The sequence below is a fragment of the Halichondria panicea genome, chromosome 13 (assembly GCF_963675165.1).
Source record: "Halichondria panicea chromosome 13, odHalPani1.1, whole genome shotgun sequence".
In the NCBI taxonomy this organism is placed as follows: domain Eukaryota; kingdom Metazoa; phylum Porifera; class Demospongiae; order Suberitida; family Halichondriidae; genus Halichondria; species Halichondria panicea.
The window spans coordinates 593,404-613,695 of NC_087389.1; the positions used below are offsets into that span (position 1 = coordinate 593,404).

The following is a 20,292-nucleotide window of genomic DNA, read 5'->3' on the forward strand; positions in this document are numbered from 1 at the left end:
GTTTGGCAAAGGTCGTCAATATAATTAACACATTACTGTTTCTTTCTCAAACGTTGTGGGTATGAAGTGAAGATGTCTGGGATATCATTCTCCATCAAGAAGACAGAGCCCTCTAAAGTTATCAAGAGCCAGAGTGCTGGCAAAGATGAGGAGAAGAAAGATTATGTTCTGGAGCTAGAGGGGAAGGAAATCAAGAGGTAGAAAGAGGGTGGGACACGTGTACAATACAATATCCAAGTCCTCTGCCGTTAAAAAATAATAATGGTTTTCTAACATGTGGGTTGTATATCGTAAGTCATAAGCCTCTCCCCCTCCTGCACTGCAGCACCCTCCCCAGGCACGAGAAGAAGGAGTTGATTATCAAGATGATTGGTAAGAACAACTGGCGAATACCATCGACATCGCAGAGCAAAGAGACAGGCCTGACTAGTGAGGCCAAGAAGAAAGGCAGTCAAATCCAGGCAGACAAGATGGAGGGTAAGAGTTCTGAAGAGATGCAGCTGGAGAGAGAAGCAGCTGACGCAGTAATAAGAGGTGAATGGATCCGTATACTGAGATGTATATGTGATATTGTTCGTTACTGATATGATTTTTGAAAAGTTTTACTGATGTGAAGTGAATTCAGCTAGAGCCACTTTTATTAACTTTAGCTTTTTCCTCCTCTCCTAAAAATAGGCTGTACTACAGTCATAATAAATGTAATTTTATAGCAGTGAACAAACATGCAGAACAAATGTTACACATTTCTCTTTTAGTGTGAGGTCAGCAGGTTCACACTAAAAGAGAAATGTTATTGAAGATGTTGGTTTCTGTGGTACTTTCAAACAGTGTGATAGTGACGTATATGTATAACATGTACGTGTATATGTATCAAGCACCACCTACATTTGAGCGCATGTGCCCATCCAATTCCTCATCCCCACTCAGATATGTGTGAAGCTCAAGCATTAGCGTCTACTGGAGGGAGTGGTGATCCTGTCATCCCTCTGCTGTTACAGAACCAGCCGCCGATGGTTGAGGGAAAGGAGAAGGATGAGCTGGCGGACGTTCAACTCAGACCTGAGCAGGTGTGTTACAGTACATTTGTCACAGCCTTGGTACACAATTACCAGCTTCAATTGCCCTTATAAGTAAAAAAAAGTTCATTCGGTTCGTTTTTACTATATTTATAATAGTGCAATGATTGCATGATTTAAGAACTACATGTACTACAGTGCAGCTTAATTGCTAGAGTATCCATGGCTACCAGAGCCTCGTTACCCCGCCCCCCCCAACTCCACCCCCACAGAGCACACTTGTGGAGTACGACACTGTTCCCATTGAGAGCTTTGGAGTGGCCATGTTGAGAGGGATGGGCTGGGAGAAGGGAACTGCTATCGGACTAACCAACAAGGGGTGAGCTAACCAACAAGGGGTGTGGCTAACTAACAAGGGGTGTGGCTAACTAACAAGAGGTGTGGCTAACTAACAAGGGGTGATAGTGTTAACCAACTACAGAGTGAGGGCTAGGGCATTCACAGATGATTTAGTACCCTCGCCCCCAAGGCCATAATTTCTAAGCAATAAACTACATGTAAATGTTTTGCTCATACAGTGCATCCAGCTTAGAAAGTAGATTACCACAAATTTGTGAGTAGCTGTACTAAAATGTAAATATCTTTTGATTGGAACATTTCTAAGAAATGGTGTTGATACCAATGTGTAGGTGAATGACCAAGCTACAACATACTCAAAAATTTTTCCATGGAAACATAAGGTGGTGGGTTTGTTTATTTTTTCACATAATTGTTCAATGGTAAAACGGTAGAAAATAGTAGAATATGGTTTTTCAGTGATATCTCAACAATAGAATAAGCATAGAGGATGTTCTTGGTATCAAAATGTAGCCCATTTATTTGTAAACTTATTAGAGAACTTTAAAGCTAAGCTATAAAATTTTCAGAAGATATTACTCTAACTAAAAGTGTACCTAAAAACCAGTAAATCATAGACACTGTGAACATATATATGTAAGACCCATAAAGGGATGGTCAGGATACCTAAACCATTGAACAATTATGTGAGGAAGTTTAGGACCTTAGCTGTACAAGATTACTGTTTTATTACTCTAACCGATTACCCACTATAACAATTTTCTGTTGTTCTATTAATCACCATAAACCCACCACCTTATGTTTCCATGGAAACATTTTTGAGTATGTTGTAGCTTGGTCATTCACCTACACATTGGTATCAGCACAATTTCTTAGAAATGTTCCAATTGAAAGATATTTACATTTAAGTACAGCTACTCACAAATTTGTGGTAATCTACTCTCTAAGCGGGATGCACTGTACATGTACATGATAAGTGAAAGAGGTGAAGAATGTTGTCTAGCTATGAATATCATTAATGCTGGCACCACAAAATATTGAAACTGTCCATCCTTATAAATAGAGCACTGATAGCCATTGTGAATCACCTACAACAACACCAGCTCAATATTATAGTAAAAATTTTTGGGTGGACAACCTCTGGGAAGTCCAAAATACAATTCAAATGCATTGGCCCCAAGGCTGTTGCACCTTGCTTGTGCATAGCCTCTACACAGGCTCTCTTTTTTCTGTTCTTTATCACAATCGTTCAATAAGATAAAATACTGTATTATTTGTTCAATGAGATAAAATATGGTATTAATTGGAGGAATAAAGAAAGAAATAGACGTAGAGTTAGGAAAAAGGAGAGCCTGTATCGGGAAGTCGCGTGAGGGTAGAAGGGTGGTAGAAGGGTGAAAATGAGCGTGGGCATACTGAGCTAGAGATGTTGCACTGCCCACGCAGAGGTCTACGACTAATAAAACTTTGCCTGCAGCAAGCTGGACATGGACTTGGAACTGCAAGCACTATAGCTAGCTATACCTTAGGCTTAGCTAGATGATCTACTAGTCTAGATTGTGTGTTTAGATTCTATCACTATTACCTTTTCTTGTGTTTTTCTACATGCTATAGTAGAATAGCTTAGTCATCATTATCATATAGCAGGTAGCTACTGCCACCAGAGCTGGCCACGCTGGTTCTCTCAGTCTGATCTGACTTGCAGCACAGCTTGGTGGTTGTCTCAGTGCAGTACAGTACAGTCTTACTCGGAATGCGTGGGAGAATACCTTACGTCACGATTGTGGGCTACATATCGCCCACGTTCATAAAAATCCTTGTGGATCACGCGATTTCCCAAACCAGGCCTTACTTTTCTTAACTGTACGCCCATTTCTTTCTTTGCTGCCTCACTATGTCTTTCTTATGTTTATGGATGAACAGTGCAGTGACAACAGCAAGAAAAAGTAAGGCCTGGGAACGAGGCTACTTGTACAAGCAGTCTGACAGCTGTTTAGGTGTATAGCTCTCTATAGCTAGCTCTGTATTTTTCATAATGTATGTAGCTCATCATCGGAAATTTTTAAGTAGCTGTACTTAAATGTAAATATCTTTCGATTGGAACATTTCTAAGAAATGGTGTTGATACCAATATGTAGGTGAATGACCACGCTACAACATACTCAAAAATGTTTCCATGGAAACATAAGGTGGTGGGTTTGTGGTGATTAATAGAACAACAGCAAATTGTTATAGTGGGTAATCGGTTAGAGTAATAACACAGTAATCTTGTACAGCTAAGGTCCTAGACTTCATCACATAATTGTTCAATGGTTTAGGTATCCTGACCATCTCTTTATAGGTCTTACATATGTTCACAGTGTCTATGATTTACTGGTTTTTAGGTACACTTTTAGTTAGAGTAATATCTTTTGAAAATTTTATAGCTTAGCTTTAAAAGTTCTCTAATAAGTTTACAAATAAATGGGCTACATTTTGATACCAAGAACATCCTCTATGCTTATTCTATTGTTGAGATATCACTGAAAAACTACATATTCTACTATTTTCTACCGTTTTGATGACATCACAAGCTGCTAACGATTAAAGCGTCATCAAAACGGTAGAAAATAGTAGAATATGGTTTCTCAGTGATATCTCAACAATAGAATAAGCATAAGGATGCACTGTACATGTACATGATAAGTGAAAGAGGTGAAGAATGTTGTCTAGCTATGAATATCATTAATGCTGGCACCACAAAATATTGAAACTGTCCATCCTTATAAATAGAGCTCTGATAGCCATTCAAGCTCAGTATATAGTTTGTGTATAATAATAAACAAAAATTTTTGGGTGGACAACCTCCTGGGAAGTCCAAATAATACATTTCAAATCCATCGCCCCAAGGCTGTTGCACCTTGCTTGTACAAGCAGCGACAGCTGTTTTAGGTGTATAGCTCTATATAGCTAGCTCTGTATTTTTCATATTGTACGTAGCTCATCATCGGAAAATTAAAACTGCGTCTACGGCAAGAGGTTCTATGTCATACGATCATATCCTAAGCTCTGTGCGAATATTTAAAACAAAATATGGGTAGTCAGAACAAAAATGTTCACCAACGAAAATTACCTGCTATACTTATATAATCACTTTTCTCCAGACTAGTGGAACCGATTGAATTTACTGGTAGGATTGGTCGTCATGGTCTTGGAGCCATGCCTAGAGCCCCACCCCCTGACAAAAAGCGGAGGATCAAGAAGCCGGGGGAGGAGGAGAAGAAGAGGCAAGGACCATACGTTGGCAAAGATGGACGGGTCAAATATTACAAAAGAGTTGGAGAAGAGATACCTGATCAACCATTGCAAGGTGAACAACATGATGATTTCCTACTATTGTAATAATAATTTGGGGGTTTTTGAATATGTTATTCTTTCTTTCACCCACAGCACCATCTTAAGATCATTGAAGTGCAACTACTCACACGTTTGTGTATATTCACTCTCTAGATTGGATGCATGTTAGGCATGTGTTATCGGTAGTCAATAATATATAGCACTGCTGAATTATACTCGACCTTCTATAGTTGAGCACATCTTGGTCAAACACTGTATACACGTACAGCACCTGTTTATACGTCTACATAGCGACATGTAGCTATTGTGTGGGCGTGTGTGTACTGACACACACAAAGACCCCGAACAAGTAATTGTACATATAATTACCGTCTCTACAAACCTTGCTCTTACATCATTTCTGTAATCGCCAAGTACATGTATGGCCCTAACATAAAAAAGTGAAAAAAAATTTAATAAGTCTGATATGAGGCTGCCTTTATTGGCTTGAGACCACAGTAAAAACAACATTGTGGTTACTTATACCATTGTCTCTGCTTTAGGTTTCGTGGTTGGCAACTATGTACGAGTACTGAAGGGGCCCCACAAGAACCTCGGTGGAAAGGTTTGTAGTTCGTAGTACGTGTACCCTGCGGCTATTATCATGTATGTGCTCTGTTGTTACCCAACTCTAATTATTATTATTGCTTTAAGACCTTTCATCCGATTAGAAAAAGCATATTTTAACTGTCTTTGATCTGTCAGCGTCTGTGTATGTGTCTCGTATGGTAACAGGGTCAGACAGCATAGGGGGTCCATCTGATAGTTAATGACTCCTTCATTCCAGTGGTTGTGATTGCTACTGTTACTTACATGTACACTGAAACCTTCCATTCAGAGTTGAAAGGAAGTAACTCCTTTTTCCCAGGGATCGGGCCCTAGTGGGCGGTGTATTGAGATCGTGTAGATTGTATCCAGGACCTTAGTAGGCCACACAGCTGTAAATATAATAGCCGAGTGTACGCACTTTCAATTCTATGTCAAAGTCTACGGGGGTTGTCTATGTCAAAGTCTATGTCAAAGTCTAGAAGCTGTTTCCTTCATGAATAACATAAATTACACAAAAATCAATCTTCTTTTGTAAACCGACGGCAGCTACTGTTGCTATAGGTACATGATGGTGTTAATTTCATCTGCCCAACAGCTAATTATTTTTATCTCCTCCTTTCTCCCACCTGTGTAGATTGTCCGAGCTGATGAGGACACGGGCGGAGTGGTGCTGAAGATGGCCATCAATGGGCAGGTGAGTCAACTGCTGTATTCGAAAGATGCATATAGCAGGAAGCTAGGTAGCTGTGTTACAGTGGCATTCAATCACTGATAAAAGTATGGAAAACTTATTCATAGCTTGCAAGTTAAATCCGTATAATAGTTTTACACTGTTTAGGAAGTTTCTACATGATTTAAAAGCCCAAAGGGCTGGTTGTAGTATCCCGAACGCAGTGAAGGTTCTACTAGCCCTGAGGACTTCTAAATCATGTGGAAACTTCCTAAACAGTGTCTAAGCATTTTAGATCATAGCAACCATGAGTATTTAGCCAATCAGATTTGAATGCTCTTATTTAATCTTTGCTACATGATTTTCTAAGTAAGTACATGGTTTTCTAAGTTGGATAGAACACTTCCTTTAGCCAATCAGATTGCAATATTTATGGCAAACATGATTTAAATGTCAATAAACACTTCTCTTCCTCATTATTTGGGCTGCAGTTCCTCTAGTAAAGAGAGAGAGAGAGAGGGGTCACTTTCGAGTGAGTAGTAGCCATTTTCCACAGTCAGATGGCGTTCCTATTGTACTCTGTACTCTGTACGCTATTCTTTATCGCTTATCGGTTCCATTATCTCCCCACAAAAAAAACATAAAAAAAGTTTCATGCTTGAATGATCACTATTAGCCATGAGGTACATACTATTGTTTTTGGAGGGAGATTGGCACGTAGATACGTTCCCTAAAGGGGTGTCGTTAGTTTATCTCCTGACCCGTCGGCTTTTGTATCAGAGAGAAAGCAGTCAAGCTTGACAACCACTGCTACTATCAGATCTCTGTGCTCGTGTCCACACAATCAGCTGCTGTGGTTTCAGAATGACCTTTAGTATATTCAGCTTTCACAACAGATGGCTGGTAGACAATGTAATTGTATATTTGAGTGGTTTTCAACTTGTAAGAGAACGCCTGTTGGAAATATTTGTGGTTTAATTTAATTATTTAATGTGGGCGGTACATATGATGATGCATGATCTCAATATGTACATGTATCTGCTGCTTCTTTAATTCATTTTTAAGACAGTATGGGGACATCCGAATGATCAGAGCAGATAGGTGAAGATATACAAGCGGCAACCGTGTTGTCTGCAGTGCGTGTGTGTACATCACACAACCTGTAGTTATGGTAACAGTAACGTAACACTCAAGGAGCACTGTAGAATATACATATTATTAATTTGTCCTGGGCAGAAATAAGGTCAATAGGGGATAGCCCCACTGGACGAAATAATCAGATTTCCTTTTAACGGGAACACTTGAGATCACCACATTTCCGTGTATTCCAAGGAATTTGGCTGATCCCGAGTGTTTCCTGAGTGCAGAGTTGAAGTCCAGTGGATCCCCTTCACTATTTGTATGACCTCTCTGTTCTTTTGTTTTACTTACATGGCACATGCAAGCTCAGTGTTAGGTGTGTGTTTGGGTCAGTGTTAGGTGTGTGTTTGGCTCAGTGTTAGGTGTGTGTTTGGGTCAGTGTTAGGTGTGTGTTTGGCTCAGTGTTAGGTGTGTGTTTGGGTCAGTGTTAGGTGTGTGTTTGGCTCAGTGTTAGGTGTGTGTTTGGCTCAGTGTTAGGTGTGTGTTTGGGTCGTCTTATTGTCTATAAAACATTCCAATCATTTATCTATTAATTAGATCAACACCCCTAGAGTCATTATGTGGCAGAATGAAGGCTGGGATCTAGCTTGCCTTGACACCTGTGCTTGGTACTAGAATAACATGGTTTTACATACTGCATATCATGACATGTACATGCAACAACACTCAACACAGACCATGCATTATAATTATTTGCACAGCCTCTTATAATATAGCCTCAAGTCTTGTAATTTTGTTATGTCATAGTTGCATACATACATACATACGCGTTTGTTGTAGCTATAGCCCATAACTTAATTAATAATTATTATGCTAGAAATAAAATTAAAAAAGAGCTTATCTGAGAATTAGTATCTCCTCGATCGCCACCTGTGCCATTGTCATTAGTGGTCAAGGATATTATATTAATAATGTTATGTCATGAGAGCCGTGTGGATGCATGAAGTGTGAGTGCCTGGGCAGATGAAAGCTGACAGCTGCCCATATTCATGCCTATGAATGACATTGCCTGAGGCTGGTAACCATAAACACCAGAGTTGTTGTGTCCCATTCACGTCCACTTATCTCAGTGCTCTATGAATACAAATTATGGTTGTTGATTATGGACTATGAATGTTGTTGCGTGTGCTAATGGATGCTTTTAGCCAACGTCTCCTAGATGATGCCTACGTTTAAATGCAGTGAATTGTACCGTTTGTTGCAAGCTTTGAGTCACATGATAGTCACATGACTGTGTATTCTTAGCGTACAGTTTGTGTAGGCTATGTATTTCCTGAGCTGGCAGCGTTTAGAACTGCTCTAATTGATCATGAACAACCATGCTCATCCTACTTACAATTACTGTATGTATTGTATGCCCACCCCCAAGATCAGTAGCTGCACAACTTGTACAGCCTTGACAACATGCACAATCCTTATCATGCCACGGTCTGATTAGTATCCCTGTAGCTGTTACATAACAGTGTCCCTGGGGTGCCATGAAGAGGGGAGGGGCTGGTGAGATGTGCAGGGACTGTGTCCACCCCCAAACACTGTCGGGTACTGTTGTGACACCTGTCCCATTGTGTTAGTTATCACACTCTGTCTGTGTCGATATTTACCCTGTGGGCATTAGCATCGTAACGGTCCAGCGATACGTAGATTACTGCATGTTGTATTCGTTTATCAGAACACATGCATTTATGGGATGTACATAACTAATTGAAGTCCTAATTTCGGGTATACAGTGGAACCCAACGACTTCCTCTGGCCTGTGGAAGAAAGGCAAATTGTGATAGGAAAGCTGTAGGTTCCAAATCAACAGAGTTTGTGTATAAAACCTCTCAACAAATTTTATCTCTGAATTAACGGCCAAAACTTCGTTCCTCAATTTATATTAGAGTTTCCACTGTACACAAGTATTATGTCGTTTTATTGTACATAAACATGTGTTCTCTTCTTATGTAACTTTGTGTGATCATTATCACCATCCAGACTCTCGGCTTCAGTCAGCACCATCTTGAGTTAGTGAGCAGGGAGGAATATCTTCGTACGCCAGATGACCACTCCCAGAGAGGGGCGGAGTCTGATGGTAACCAGGGGAAATCGTATGGACTAATCAACAAGAAGGACAGGTGAGGAGATTGCCAGTGTTTAGCTGCCTGATTTGGTACCATTGTATTTGTTGGCCAGTTGATTAATCTTCCTAAGTTTACAATAGAGTTTCCCATTTCTTCCTCTCATCAATACTTCCTATTTTCTTGCAACCCACTTTCTCTCCCATTGTCCCTCAACCATTGCACTTGCTGTGTCTGAGTGAGTGCTTTTGTTCCCTTGTGCAGGTCCTCCCAGGAGCCACCATTAAAGCGTCTCAGAGAAGGCAGAGATTATAGCGGCTCTCCTCACAGCAGTCCAAAGAGAAGTGGTACTAAAGACTCTAAAACAACCAGTCAAGACAGATCATACTCCAATCGCCAGGATCCCTCGGAGAGGTCTAGTAGAGAAGGCAAGAAAGAACGCGGTGATGATGACCGGCAGTTGCCAAGGGAACAGTCGTGGTTGTATCCTCACCTGCGAGTGAGAATGGTTGATCAGAGATATCGCAAAGGAAGATATTACAATACTAAGGTATTATTCTAGAATAAGTTCATAATTACAGAAAACCTCAGAATAATAATATATATAGACAGTTTTAGTTCATACATGCTTGCTACCTATTTGGAATATTTATTGTGCATTTAGTAGCTTTTGATAGAGTTTAGATCAATTAATTGCTTTCGGACCATTAATTTTTTGAAGAAAAAGCATGTATTGTAATAATGAATGCTCTCCTCATATTCCCAGGTGGTAATTCTGGATGTGATGAGTGTGGGTGTGTGTGACTGTCAGACTGAGACCGGGAGGCTGCTCGAAGGTAGGCAGCTACCAATGTACCCAGCTACGTAGTTAACACAGTCAAGAGGTCATGTACCCAAAAATGTCCCTTAAGACTGTTACATGGAGTTGTGTGTGCTTTTCCATACACACTCTACCTAAGTAATACTGTGTCAGCAAATGAATAATGCTGGGTAACGAAGAGTGCAGTGCCCCGGGGCCGTACGGTGTTAAAATTTCATTAAAAATTTTCCCACCAACACCGCGGGTAAGTGTGAAAGGCCCCCTGCTTTGAAGCTAATGGCTTCCCAAACAGATGCCCCCCAAGTGGCCTCTACTGTCCGATAGGGCATTTATCAGGATGGGAACTGGGGAACCCAGACAATCGACACCATTATGAATATCATTAACTCAAGTGCAAGCCTTGTGTGCAACACACGACTATGGAATGTGTTATTTATGACAGCTGCTCAAGGTTACTACACACTTCCAAGTGGTTGTGGTGTAGACACACACGCTGCCATTGCCAAGGGCTTCAGATACCTTGTTTACTATGGGCTATTAGTTTGGGTGCAACCATAGATGACAATGATTTCTTCACCTCCATTACAATTATTGGAAGTTGTACAATGATAGGCCTTGCTGTAATCATCACTGAAATATCATTGTTCCGTGTGTACATTTGCAGGTGTGACACAGTCCATGCTGGAGACGGTCGTTCCCCGAGCCGTAAGGTCAAAGGTCATGATAGTAGGCGGAGCCAAGAGAGGACAGGTAAATTAATGTCTATACTAGCTGTTGTACACAGAGTTCTGCACTTGTGTAGCATGTGGCTGGAGTGCAGTGTTAATGTGCGACCATTGAATTGTTATCTGTTAATTGTAATAGTTTAATTACCAGCCCTTAGACTCTACTAGCTAAAATTACCTCAATCTTCTATCTGTTCTCATGATCAATAAAAAATTGACCAAGCGAGTGACCCAATACCTGCCAAGCAGGTGGCATATGTGGATTTTATTGCCGCGCTTGCAGTTCTGCATGCTGTATGTGTTGTGTTGGCTCAGTCTGAACGTATTCATTGATGATGAATTATGTAGATAAGGTAGACCTAATTTCACACAAACAACTGCTGCCTGATAATGAAATCATTGTTATTCATTAAGTCCTTGCCATTAATTACATAATGTGTTTATGGGTCAGTAGAGTTAGTGCTGGGAAAACAGCAGCACTAAGTGAGAAAACAGCACTGTACTAGCTAAGACTGAGCTGAGGACAGGTTTTTGGTAGATTAGGGTTTTTGGTAGATTAGGCCGGCAGCATTGCACTACGTACAATTGCTTGCGTTATAATTATTCATAGCCAATGGCTAAAGTTAGACCATAATGGTGGTAGATTAGAGCTGGCGTTATCTTAACTGATGGTGACTATTCATAGTGTGCAGTGTCTACCTAATCCTCCGTACTAATCACAGGGACCTCCTCGTTCTGTGGGTACCAGTGCATGTCCCTCACTTGTGCACATTGTGTAAATGCATGTACATGTGTTGTTATTGTAATCAATGCATGCTTCCTCTCCAACACAAAGGCCTGAGGTTACAATTAACCCTAGCCCCGTCTTACTGTCTCTATCTCTTCCCAGGCTCCAGACATACCAGGCAGGCAGTCAACAATAGCCCTAGGCCCACATTACACAAGGTCTTTCGTTGGTCTAGACCTCACAATCTGCTCAAAGTGGACCACGGACCCCAAACTTATTCGTTAATAGCCATGATGCAATTACACCGTGCTTGGCCATGCACATCAAAAGAACTTGGTACACTTGTATACTAATTATAACGTGACCATAATCACATTATCAGTCGGCACATTCCATTGCCAGATGATGCGTGAACGGAGTATTGTTTATAGATGGTGTTCCATAATGTGCGGCATGGGATCGGCATGTAGCATCCTGTGCTATGAAAATACAGTGGTCACTGGCCGGGCCTTAACTGATGAGCAAGCCATACAGCATGCGATAGTTCGACCGTTGTTGTTACACGTGCCACTATAGGATTTCGTTTAATGCTTGTACCTATTGGTGTGTGTGTAGAAACAGATTAGGGTGATAATGTAAGTATTCATATGGCTGTAGAGATAAAGAAGTTTTAGGACCCTATATGCATCCCTTACGTACGTAAGTGCTAAAAAATTGCTAAAATTGTCTCTGTGCTCATATTGCTTGATAACTAGTGCTGATATGTAAAACGATTAATGTTTGGTTTTGTATTTAAATGGTAGGAAAACGAAATGGCATAATCAGTTTGTCTCCTAGTGACATTTAAACATATGTTGAATTCAAATTTCAAATCTGTGCTTTGTTTTTACGGTCTGTTGTTATAAGTACACAAAATTCGTATTTACTACAGAGTATGACCACAAGTGTCATTGGACACGCTTAGCTTGTTTGTATTGCCGGGTGTCTGGGCATGTTGCTATATACACACAAGCACTTGACTCAAGAGGTTGGTAGTAAACTATAGTATTTCTGCCCTATCTGAAGTGTATGGGGTGCTTGAGACAATTTGTGAGTAGCTGGTTGAGTTGTGGTACTACAAGGTTTCGTCTCCTTAATTTGTTGAAGGGCCTCTTGCTGGGAAGATTTTGCTGTTACATCATTTAGTCAATTAGCACTACTTAGTGTCTGTTTTATCAGTGTGTGATTCAAACGTGTGTCTCGGTTTTTTAGGTTTGTTTGTAAGCTTTCGGCGTGTGCACACCTGTGATGGGTGCGTTTACCTCATTAACACCTCAGGCCGTAAACCTCATAACTACTGCCTTTATTTTGGCCCCGTTGTAGGCAATTAACAGATTTCCAGAAAGTCTCCTGGTGTATGGTGGCCTTTAAAAGACTATATGGATGGCCCTACCTACTTGTTAGATCCACTGTTCAAGTTATGTAACTTCTGTTGCAGTCAGCCACATTCACGTGTGTGCTATTACTGGGGCTTCGGAGCGGGAGGTTAGGTGGTCGAGACTCCAGCGCGCGCAACTAGGACTCTAGTTTGTGCAGAAGGTCGGGACGCCGGCTGAACTACTTTTTTTACTTAGTTTACATGATAAAGGAGATGAATTAGAAACAGAAATTAAAACGGAAACTGTCTGTGTTGCCAGCCCAAACAAGTTTATGGCTGTTAAAAGCAAATCTAGCCTTCTAAGCCCTTTGACACAACACCCCTTGCTGGTAGGCATCACTGTATATACTTTTAAGGACAAAATCAACTTGCTAGAGGGATACAAAGTCTTGTTGTCTCTATACTATCGCTAGAACTGTACGCGTCACTCAGTATTGTATGGCACTGCAAGCTACGTAGCAGAGTTCTTAGATGTGCTCTACAATAACTGACTGCACACAATGATATAATTTTATAGTGGGTTGTCATTAATTGAACTGTTCATGATCACTGTTTTGCTGCAGGTGGCTACAATTATGGACCAAGATCGTCACAAGGCCAAAGCTGTTGTTGAGCTATCCCTGAGTAAAGAAGTACTGCAAGTCGATTTCGACAATATCTGTGAATACACAGGAACAATTGACGATGATATGTGAACAGAAACTTTACCACCATAATTAATACAATGATGTATGACCTCTTATTTTTACAATTCTATTTATGGCTATGTTTTTGGCATTCTACTGTTCTTCATTACACAGCTAATAGCAGTAATGATTGCATGTTTGTGGTAAAATTTGTTGCTAAGTTGTTGCTACCTTAGCCTCGAATCCAGACCTCTAAGCTTTTTTTTGCGGCTAGTGCGCATGGCTCAGTTTGTGAGAATAAAAGGCAACTAGTTCTGCAGCAATATCATTCAAACTCGAACTACTTCTTTCGGTAACCAATCACTTATTTCTCCGAATGGCCTGCAAACTCGAGCCAATGCCAATGAGTTATCAAAACGTACACTGTGCCGTTCTCCAGCAACCACCAACCACAGCTGCAGTGTACCACTCTACACCTCCATCTCCAATCCCTCAGCAAGTGATAGTCAACAGCATGCCTGCAACTTATCACCATGGCCAAATGCAAATGATGTCTGAGACTGGCTACATGGTACCCGATCCATTTGGAGTTGTGGATCCGTACACAAACTGTTATCGCCATCTCAGCACTTCAAGCAGCACCAGTGGGCCCTACAGCCCAACCGACTACGACTTGCTAGGCCTCGGAGATGACGTATTCAGCGATCTGGCTATCGGACCTGAAGAAGCCGAACAGGCATTCGGAGAGACATTCCTAAAATCTCTGCATTGCCTAGACCTCGACTTCAGCATGGATTTGGAATCTGATCACAGCTCTGGAACGGATTCTTTGAGTTTGACTCCTCACACTCCTGAGGAAGTCATTCCACCTCCAATTGGAGCTGAAACTGAGATCAGAATTGCACCACCACCTCCTCTAATCAAGGCCCCAGTTGCGAGGAGACGCTGTAATGTAAAGAGCAAGCCACGAAGGAAGTCCTCGACATCAAAAGACTTTGATGGAGTGAGCTCTTTAGTGAGATGTGCCAAAATTGCAGGAAAGGTCGATGAAAACGGAGAGCCAACAATTTCTGACTGTGAGAACACAGCCTACATTGACGGCTCAAAAGTCTACTACTGCTCTTATGAAGGCTGTGACAAAGTCTACTCGAAAAGCTCCCACTTGAAGGCCCACTTGAGGCGACACACCGGCGAGAGACCATTTGCTTGCAACTGGCCTGGCTGTGAATGGAAGTTCTCTCGATCTGATGAGCTGGCACGTCATGAGCGAAAGCACACTGGTGTGAAGCCATTTGGCTGCACCATCTGTGGGAAGAAATTCACCCGATCTGATCATCTCTCCAAGCATGTCAAGATTCATCTTAAGCCTCGTAAGCCAAGAGGTGGTGGCCGAGCCAGAGGCAGGAGAATCAGTTCTGTCTCAAGCATTGAAGAAGGATCCTCTCCTCTCTCATCTCCCTTCTCCGATCACAGCAATTAGGTGAATTCAAATCTTTGATTTTTCGGTTGAGTTTGAATGTTAATCTTTCTTTTGTTACTTATTATTACTGTTTTTGTTTGGCTTGATCGGCACTTTGACGGCAGCCTGATCGTGCCCAGCTAATCTAATGCAAAGCATCACTTATATTGCTTTTTGTATACCTCACGCAACTTATTTCACTTGTCATTCGCTACGACAAAAACTTGACAGGTAGATGACTCACGCAACATTCACATGTACATCATTGACACAGATATTCAATTGGAACCAACAATTTACTTTATGGTGACTTTATGGTGACTTTTCGTTTGACATGACTTTAACAGTTTTGTACCACATACCACAGGTATATATTTTTTTGGCAATTACTACTTATTTTTGAACTGTACTACTCGACATGCTTCCAAGAACTTTTTTAAGGTCAAAAAATGGTGATATTTAAATACTTGCAGGTAGCTAGTATAATTATGCATGCAGTTGTGAATGACCTTATAACATTCCAGTCAACATCAAGTTGTTATTGCTCTATGAATAGCTGACTGGGAACGATAAATTTGTGTGTATGTATCTTTTAAGAACATGATTATTAATAATTAAGGCAATCTCTATAAGAATCTACATCTATACATTTTATATGCATGTGATATAGCGTAAAGCCTGATACAGTATAAATCCCAGTGTGTAGATATTTTGTGATCTATACCGGGTGGCTAGATCACACCTTTCATTGGGTGAGGGCCTGGGAGCTAGCAACATTACATGATTTGTATCCTCAAGCAATATAGTTCCTTGAAATTATTATGCTCATCTTCCACATTAATTCAATTACTTTAGCTGCCAAAATAACAACAATCTCTTTGACTAAGCCCTTCCCATGCATGCAGCATAATATTAATTGCACTTGTGATTACCTATGCATGATCTGTTTATAGTCAGGAAGAAGTACATCATGCTATCAATTGCACTCCTGCATGATGCTATTAATGCAGTGCAAATTGGTCAACTAATTATTATATTGAAGGCACATTTTAAAAGTGAGGTTACACTATACTGTATTCATGTATGTATGTCTGCATATTTTCTCAACAGCCAAAGGGTCAGTGATCGACCTACCACAGTCACACAATGCTCCTAGTACCGCTGTGTATATGCTCATGAGTCATGTGGCATGTATTCACGGCCAATATCCACTGGGGGTGAGTAGAATTGCATTCTCTACCAAATGAATAATCAAAAGGCTATAGTTCTGGAGCTGTGAATCTTCGGGTAGTGGCCATAACCTCCTTACAAGGAAAAGTTATTATTATACGTTACAATCTATTTATGAGATGTAAACATATAATTAAGTTAAAGAAATTACGTCAATTTATCTTCCAGCTAGCTATTCATGTACAACATCTTATCTGTCTTCCAGCTACATGTATGTACAACATTAATTTTGTCTCAACACAATTTGTAAGAATTTTAGTTTGTGCAGTCAACATTTCCTTATTCTGCAGTGCATCATGCAGCACATATCTGATAACACCATGTACCATGCATGTACCATGAATGGGAAGTCCCCAGACGAAAAACTTGGACCTTATCAGCTAGACTGAGGGCTATGGGGAAAACAGCAACACAACCTACGCATGCATAGTGCACATGTAGCTATGAATGTCCACCCTGTTGAATTCCTCGTAAATCACCAGATGCAACATACCACACAAGAACTCATGAATTAACCAACTACTTAATGGATCAGGGTCACCCCCTTTAAAAGGGGAGGGGGTGGGGCTACTACTGCATGATGCTCATTTGAATATGCATACATTTTGAGCTCTCTGGGCAGAGCATGAATATTATTAACTAGGACCAGTAGACCTCTGTTCCATGCAGCTTCATAGTTACCCTTCCTTTGAAAATAATAAAGCACACTTTCTTGAGAAAAGGCTCTAAACGGTATACAGATGCTGCAGAAATTCTAAGAAAAGTAGTTTACCTCATTCTGAAGAAATGCCCTGGGGTCCTGCAGAAGGGGGGTGGGGCTGGTCTGCTCCTAATTCAATTACTCACAAAACAGCTCTCTCTTTTTTCTCTGCCTTATTAAAAATAGAAACTTCTTCAGAGCACCAATACTAGCTTGCATGAGGTATTAGGTACCTGTTAACTAGCTACAATAGTACTCAGCTGCAGCTAGCTCAGTGCGGTTAGTCTTCTGCTGCAGCTTGATTTGGGGGCGGAGCAGGTAGAGTCTAAACAGGGGGGCGTTCCAACCAGCCCCTCCCCCACTCAGTCTGCAGCACAGCAGCTATAGTTCTCGTCATCATAAGAAAGTAACTGAATTCAATGAGAACGATAGACTCGTGACATACAGATCAACTATTCATAATACACACAGCCATAGCTAGCATCTATAGCTAGATCTAGTTAGAGTCCAGTTAAATGTCTTTGATTCTCATCATCAGTGACAGCCACACAATTGTACTTTCAGCAGATTTGAGCTCCTCCTGTAGTTTATCCACTTCCTCTTTCAGTGCAGTAAGTTCACTCATATTGCTGGGTCCTGCTTGAACAGACGCATTCTTCAAAGACATATTCTCCTTCTTCACATCGGGACTAGCTGATTCAGGTAGTCGGGATTGTGTAACCTCCATGGGGCTGGATCGTGTGCTCGCTACTGAAGTCGTTTGTTGTTCCTGATGCTTGGTAGTAGTGGAATGGTAAACATCACTGGGTGTCGTCTGAGTAGACAAAGTAGCAAAAAGTTTCGCAGGGACGGAGTTTTCAAATACTGGAGAAAGTTTAATATAGTCGTTTACAGCTACATTCGTTACTTCTGCAGTAGTGCTGACAATATTGACAACAGGTGGTAATGGTACTCTTGTCTCTATGGTGTCCATAGCAGTAACTGAACAGCTGGTGTTTGTATTCTCTGCAATTCTGGGGACATACAATTTCGCATCTTCTGCAGACTTCGTTTCACCTTGTGAGCATGTAGTTTCAGGTTCTTGCTGGTTGGGAGGTTTGCGTTGAGATTGTGAGTAGTTCTCTGAGTGTGAATTCGCTGAGAGAGATGATTCTTGACTGCTGTCGAATGGGCACATAATCAGAGGAATCTTGTCAGTCACGTCAGGTACTATTCTCATAATAGGGTCTTCAGTGCAATCTGCATACATTATAGCTATATACAATAAACGCAATTATACGGCAATTAGAATATACCAATTGGACTGAGAGTCAGCTCCTGTGTACAAGTGTCCAATCCAGTGAGCACCTCCCGCTCTAGACATGCCAGCTAAACAAACAAAAATAATTGGCATGTATAATAAGATATAGGCTAACAACACCTCCTCCCAAGCAGAGCAGTTCATATTTTTCTTTTCCTTTGCTGATAGTTTATTAATAAGCTTATCGCATGCCCTCTCCTGCATTAGGTACAAGAAAAAATTGCTAAGATCAAAGTCTATTTGGGCCTGTTTCTACGTACCTTAGATGTAGACTCCCCTAGAGACACAAAATCTTTCCAACGCGAATGCTGATTCTTTTTTTGTGATGTATCTTCTACGGAGATTTCTGCTGGCGTATCTATCGAATGTACTAACCCAACAATCACATCTTCCACATCATTCCCTTGATCGCAATGGCTATCTTCAAACGATGACATCATCATCTCAAATGCAGTAGCTTTGTCTTTTTTCATGAATGGTTGCTCGTTTTCAGTTTGTTTTTTCTTGATAGGGCCCAAAATACTCTCGTTATGTATTGTAACGTCAGAATGTCTGGAAATAATATTATTTTCTTGCTTGATTGGATTCTGAGGCTTCTTTGGTTTCATTTTTGGTGAGGGTAGGTGATGGTTGGAGAACGGATTCTCTGTTAACAGTGATGAACGTGGTCGAGGTTGCTTCTCTTTCTTCCTTTGTTGCTGTTTTTCTCCTGGAGGACCATCAAACAGACTAGTGTAATCAATTTTTGTCGTTTGCTTTGGTGCATAATATATCTCCAGCATTGCGTCTTTGTCATGCACTAGCTCCATCTTTGGGGCATGGTTTGCTGCAGTCTTGAATTTCGACATCCATCCACCAAAATCGTAGCCAAGATCCTAAGAGAACAATAAAAATTAATAAGAATGAGGTTGTGTACTGTATGAACCTTTTGTGGCCTTATTGCTGCTCGTTTAGTCTCACTCTCAATTGCTGACGGAGCAGTTCTCTTACGTCCGAGCCCTCCATCCAGATTAGCCCACAGCAACTCGTCTGCATGTCTCGGGACACATTTAGAGGGGCGTTGATTCTGTTCTGCTCTCTGCGGCCTTGATAAGTGGCTCTCCTTGATTTGTGAGGCATTGAGGAGGTAGTCCAGTGAGTACTGGTTATTAGGTACCCTCCCATCAGTTGTGGACTGATGCTTCTCTTGTACTGGTGGGGGTCTTGACACTGCAAACAGAGCCTCGGTCATACAGGATACATCCATCCTGTCCTCTCTCTGTGTGTCAATGCATACACTATAAAGCACACCACCTTTATAATAAAAGAGCTGAGTACACAAACATTTGTAGCTAGAGATTGAATCACAAATTTAAACGCATAAAACTTTTAGGGGCTCCATGTAGGTAGAAGACAACGTATAATAGTAGACTCTATATATTTTTCCACATGTACACGTATGGAGTTTCAGTACCCTCTGATTAGCTGCAGGGCCTCGAGGCAGCTTCATTGTGGATACTCTGGGTATGCTAGCAGTATTCAATGGAGGTCGATAGAAGCTGTTATCCAGTGAGATAACTGAAGTGTCTGCCAGCTCTAGGACAGATGGTTTCTCAATGGGAGACATTGGCAGCTCTAGGTCCCTCATGCTGGGGTGCCTGGCTGCAGAGTCAAGGTTCACTCTAATAGGGACTGCTCTGGGAGACCCTGGGTGGAATACAACAGCATTAAAACAAGGCTATAATTATTATAAAGTATTAACTTACTGTCATTGAAGTCATTTTCAGCTGTTTTACTAAGAAAGAGAAGGTCTTTACTGACTGGAGCAGTTGATGACTGGTGAAGTGTTGGGCCTCGACTCAACCTGGTATCTAGTCGCCTCCTCTCAAAGTGCTCCTATTGTGTCACCAAGTCTTTACATCTCTACACACATACACACTTCTTCACCTTCTGTAGTTTTCTCTCATTGGGGACTTTAAGTCTGCTTCTGTGAAATGCAAGGTAGATTTAGTAATAGCATACACACAGATATAGCAGATGCAACTACCTTGCTCCTCCGACCCAATTCATCTTAGGTACTTGTTGAAGCTGGATTGAAATGCAAATACTTTTTTACATGAGGCCGGTACATGCAGCTGCAGACTG

The 20,292-nt window shown here is 41.1% G+C and overlaps 3 protein-coding genes and 1 long non-coding RNA gene across 4 annotated transcripts; 2 read left to right on the plus strand and 2 right to left on the minus strand.

Moving 5' to 3' along the window:
• Nucleotides 1–20: 20 nt before the first annotated feature.
• Nucleotides 21–13,653, plus strand: LOC135346829 (G-patch domain and KOW motifs-containing protein-like). Its single transcript, XM_064544579.1, has 12 exons — nt 21–197; nt 326–534; nt 928–1,067; nt 1,289–1,395; nt 4,517–4,722; nt 5,252–5,313; nt 5,932–5,991; nt 9,082–9,221; nt 9,429–9,714; nt 9,931–10,000; nt 10,649–10,734; nt 13,417–13,653. Exons 1-12 carry the CDS (start codon nt 73–75, stop codon nt 13,546–13,548), a joined length of 1,623 nt encoding a protein of 540 aa, XP_064400649.1. The 5' UTR covers nt 21–72; the 3' UTR covers nt 13,549–13,653.
• LOC135346833 (uncharacterized) lies at nt 8,977–17,186 on the minus strand. The gene is made up of 3 exons (XR_010398112.1): nt 16,941–17,186; nt 11,811–12,033; nt 8,977–9,657 (listed from the first exon to the last, which is right to left on the minus strand). It is a non-coding gene; the product is annotated as an uncharacterized LOC135346833 (long non-coding RNA).
• On the plus strand, nt 13,783–15,094 carry LOC135346831 (Krueppel-like factor 13). The gene has a single exon (XM_064544581.1). The coding sequence runs from the start codon at nt 13,856–13,858 to the stop codon at nt 14,957–14,959; it is 1,104 nt and encodes a 367-aa protein (XP_064400651.1). The 5' UTR covers nt 13,783–13,855; the 3' UTR covers nt 14,960–15,094.
• Nucleotides 17,187–17,291: 105 nt separating the features above from the next.
• LOC135346828 (uncharacterized) lies at nt 17,292–20,290 on the minus strand. The gene is made up of 9 exons (XM_064544578.1): nt 20,195–20,290; nt 20,095–20,134; nt 19,914–20,043; nt 19,622–19,854; nt 19,094–19,426; nt 18,429–19,043; nt 18,289–18,366; nt 18,164–18,236; nt 17,292–18,107 (listed from the first exon to the last, which is right to left on the minus strand). The coding sequence occupies exons 1-9, from the start codon at nt 20,215–20,217 to the stop codon at nt 17,380–17,382; spliced, it is 2,253 nt and encodes a 750-aa protein (XP_064400648.1). The 5' UTR covers nt 20,218–20,290; the 3' UTR covers nt 17,292–17,379.
• Between the last annotated feature and the right edge of the window lie 2 nt (nt 20,291–20,292).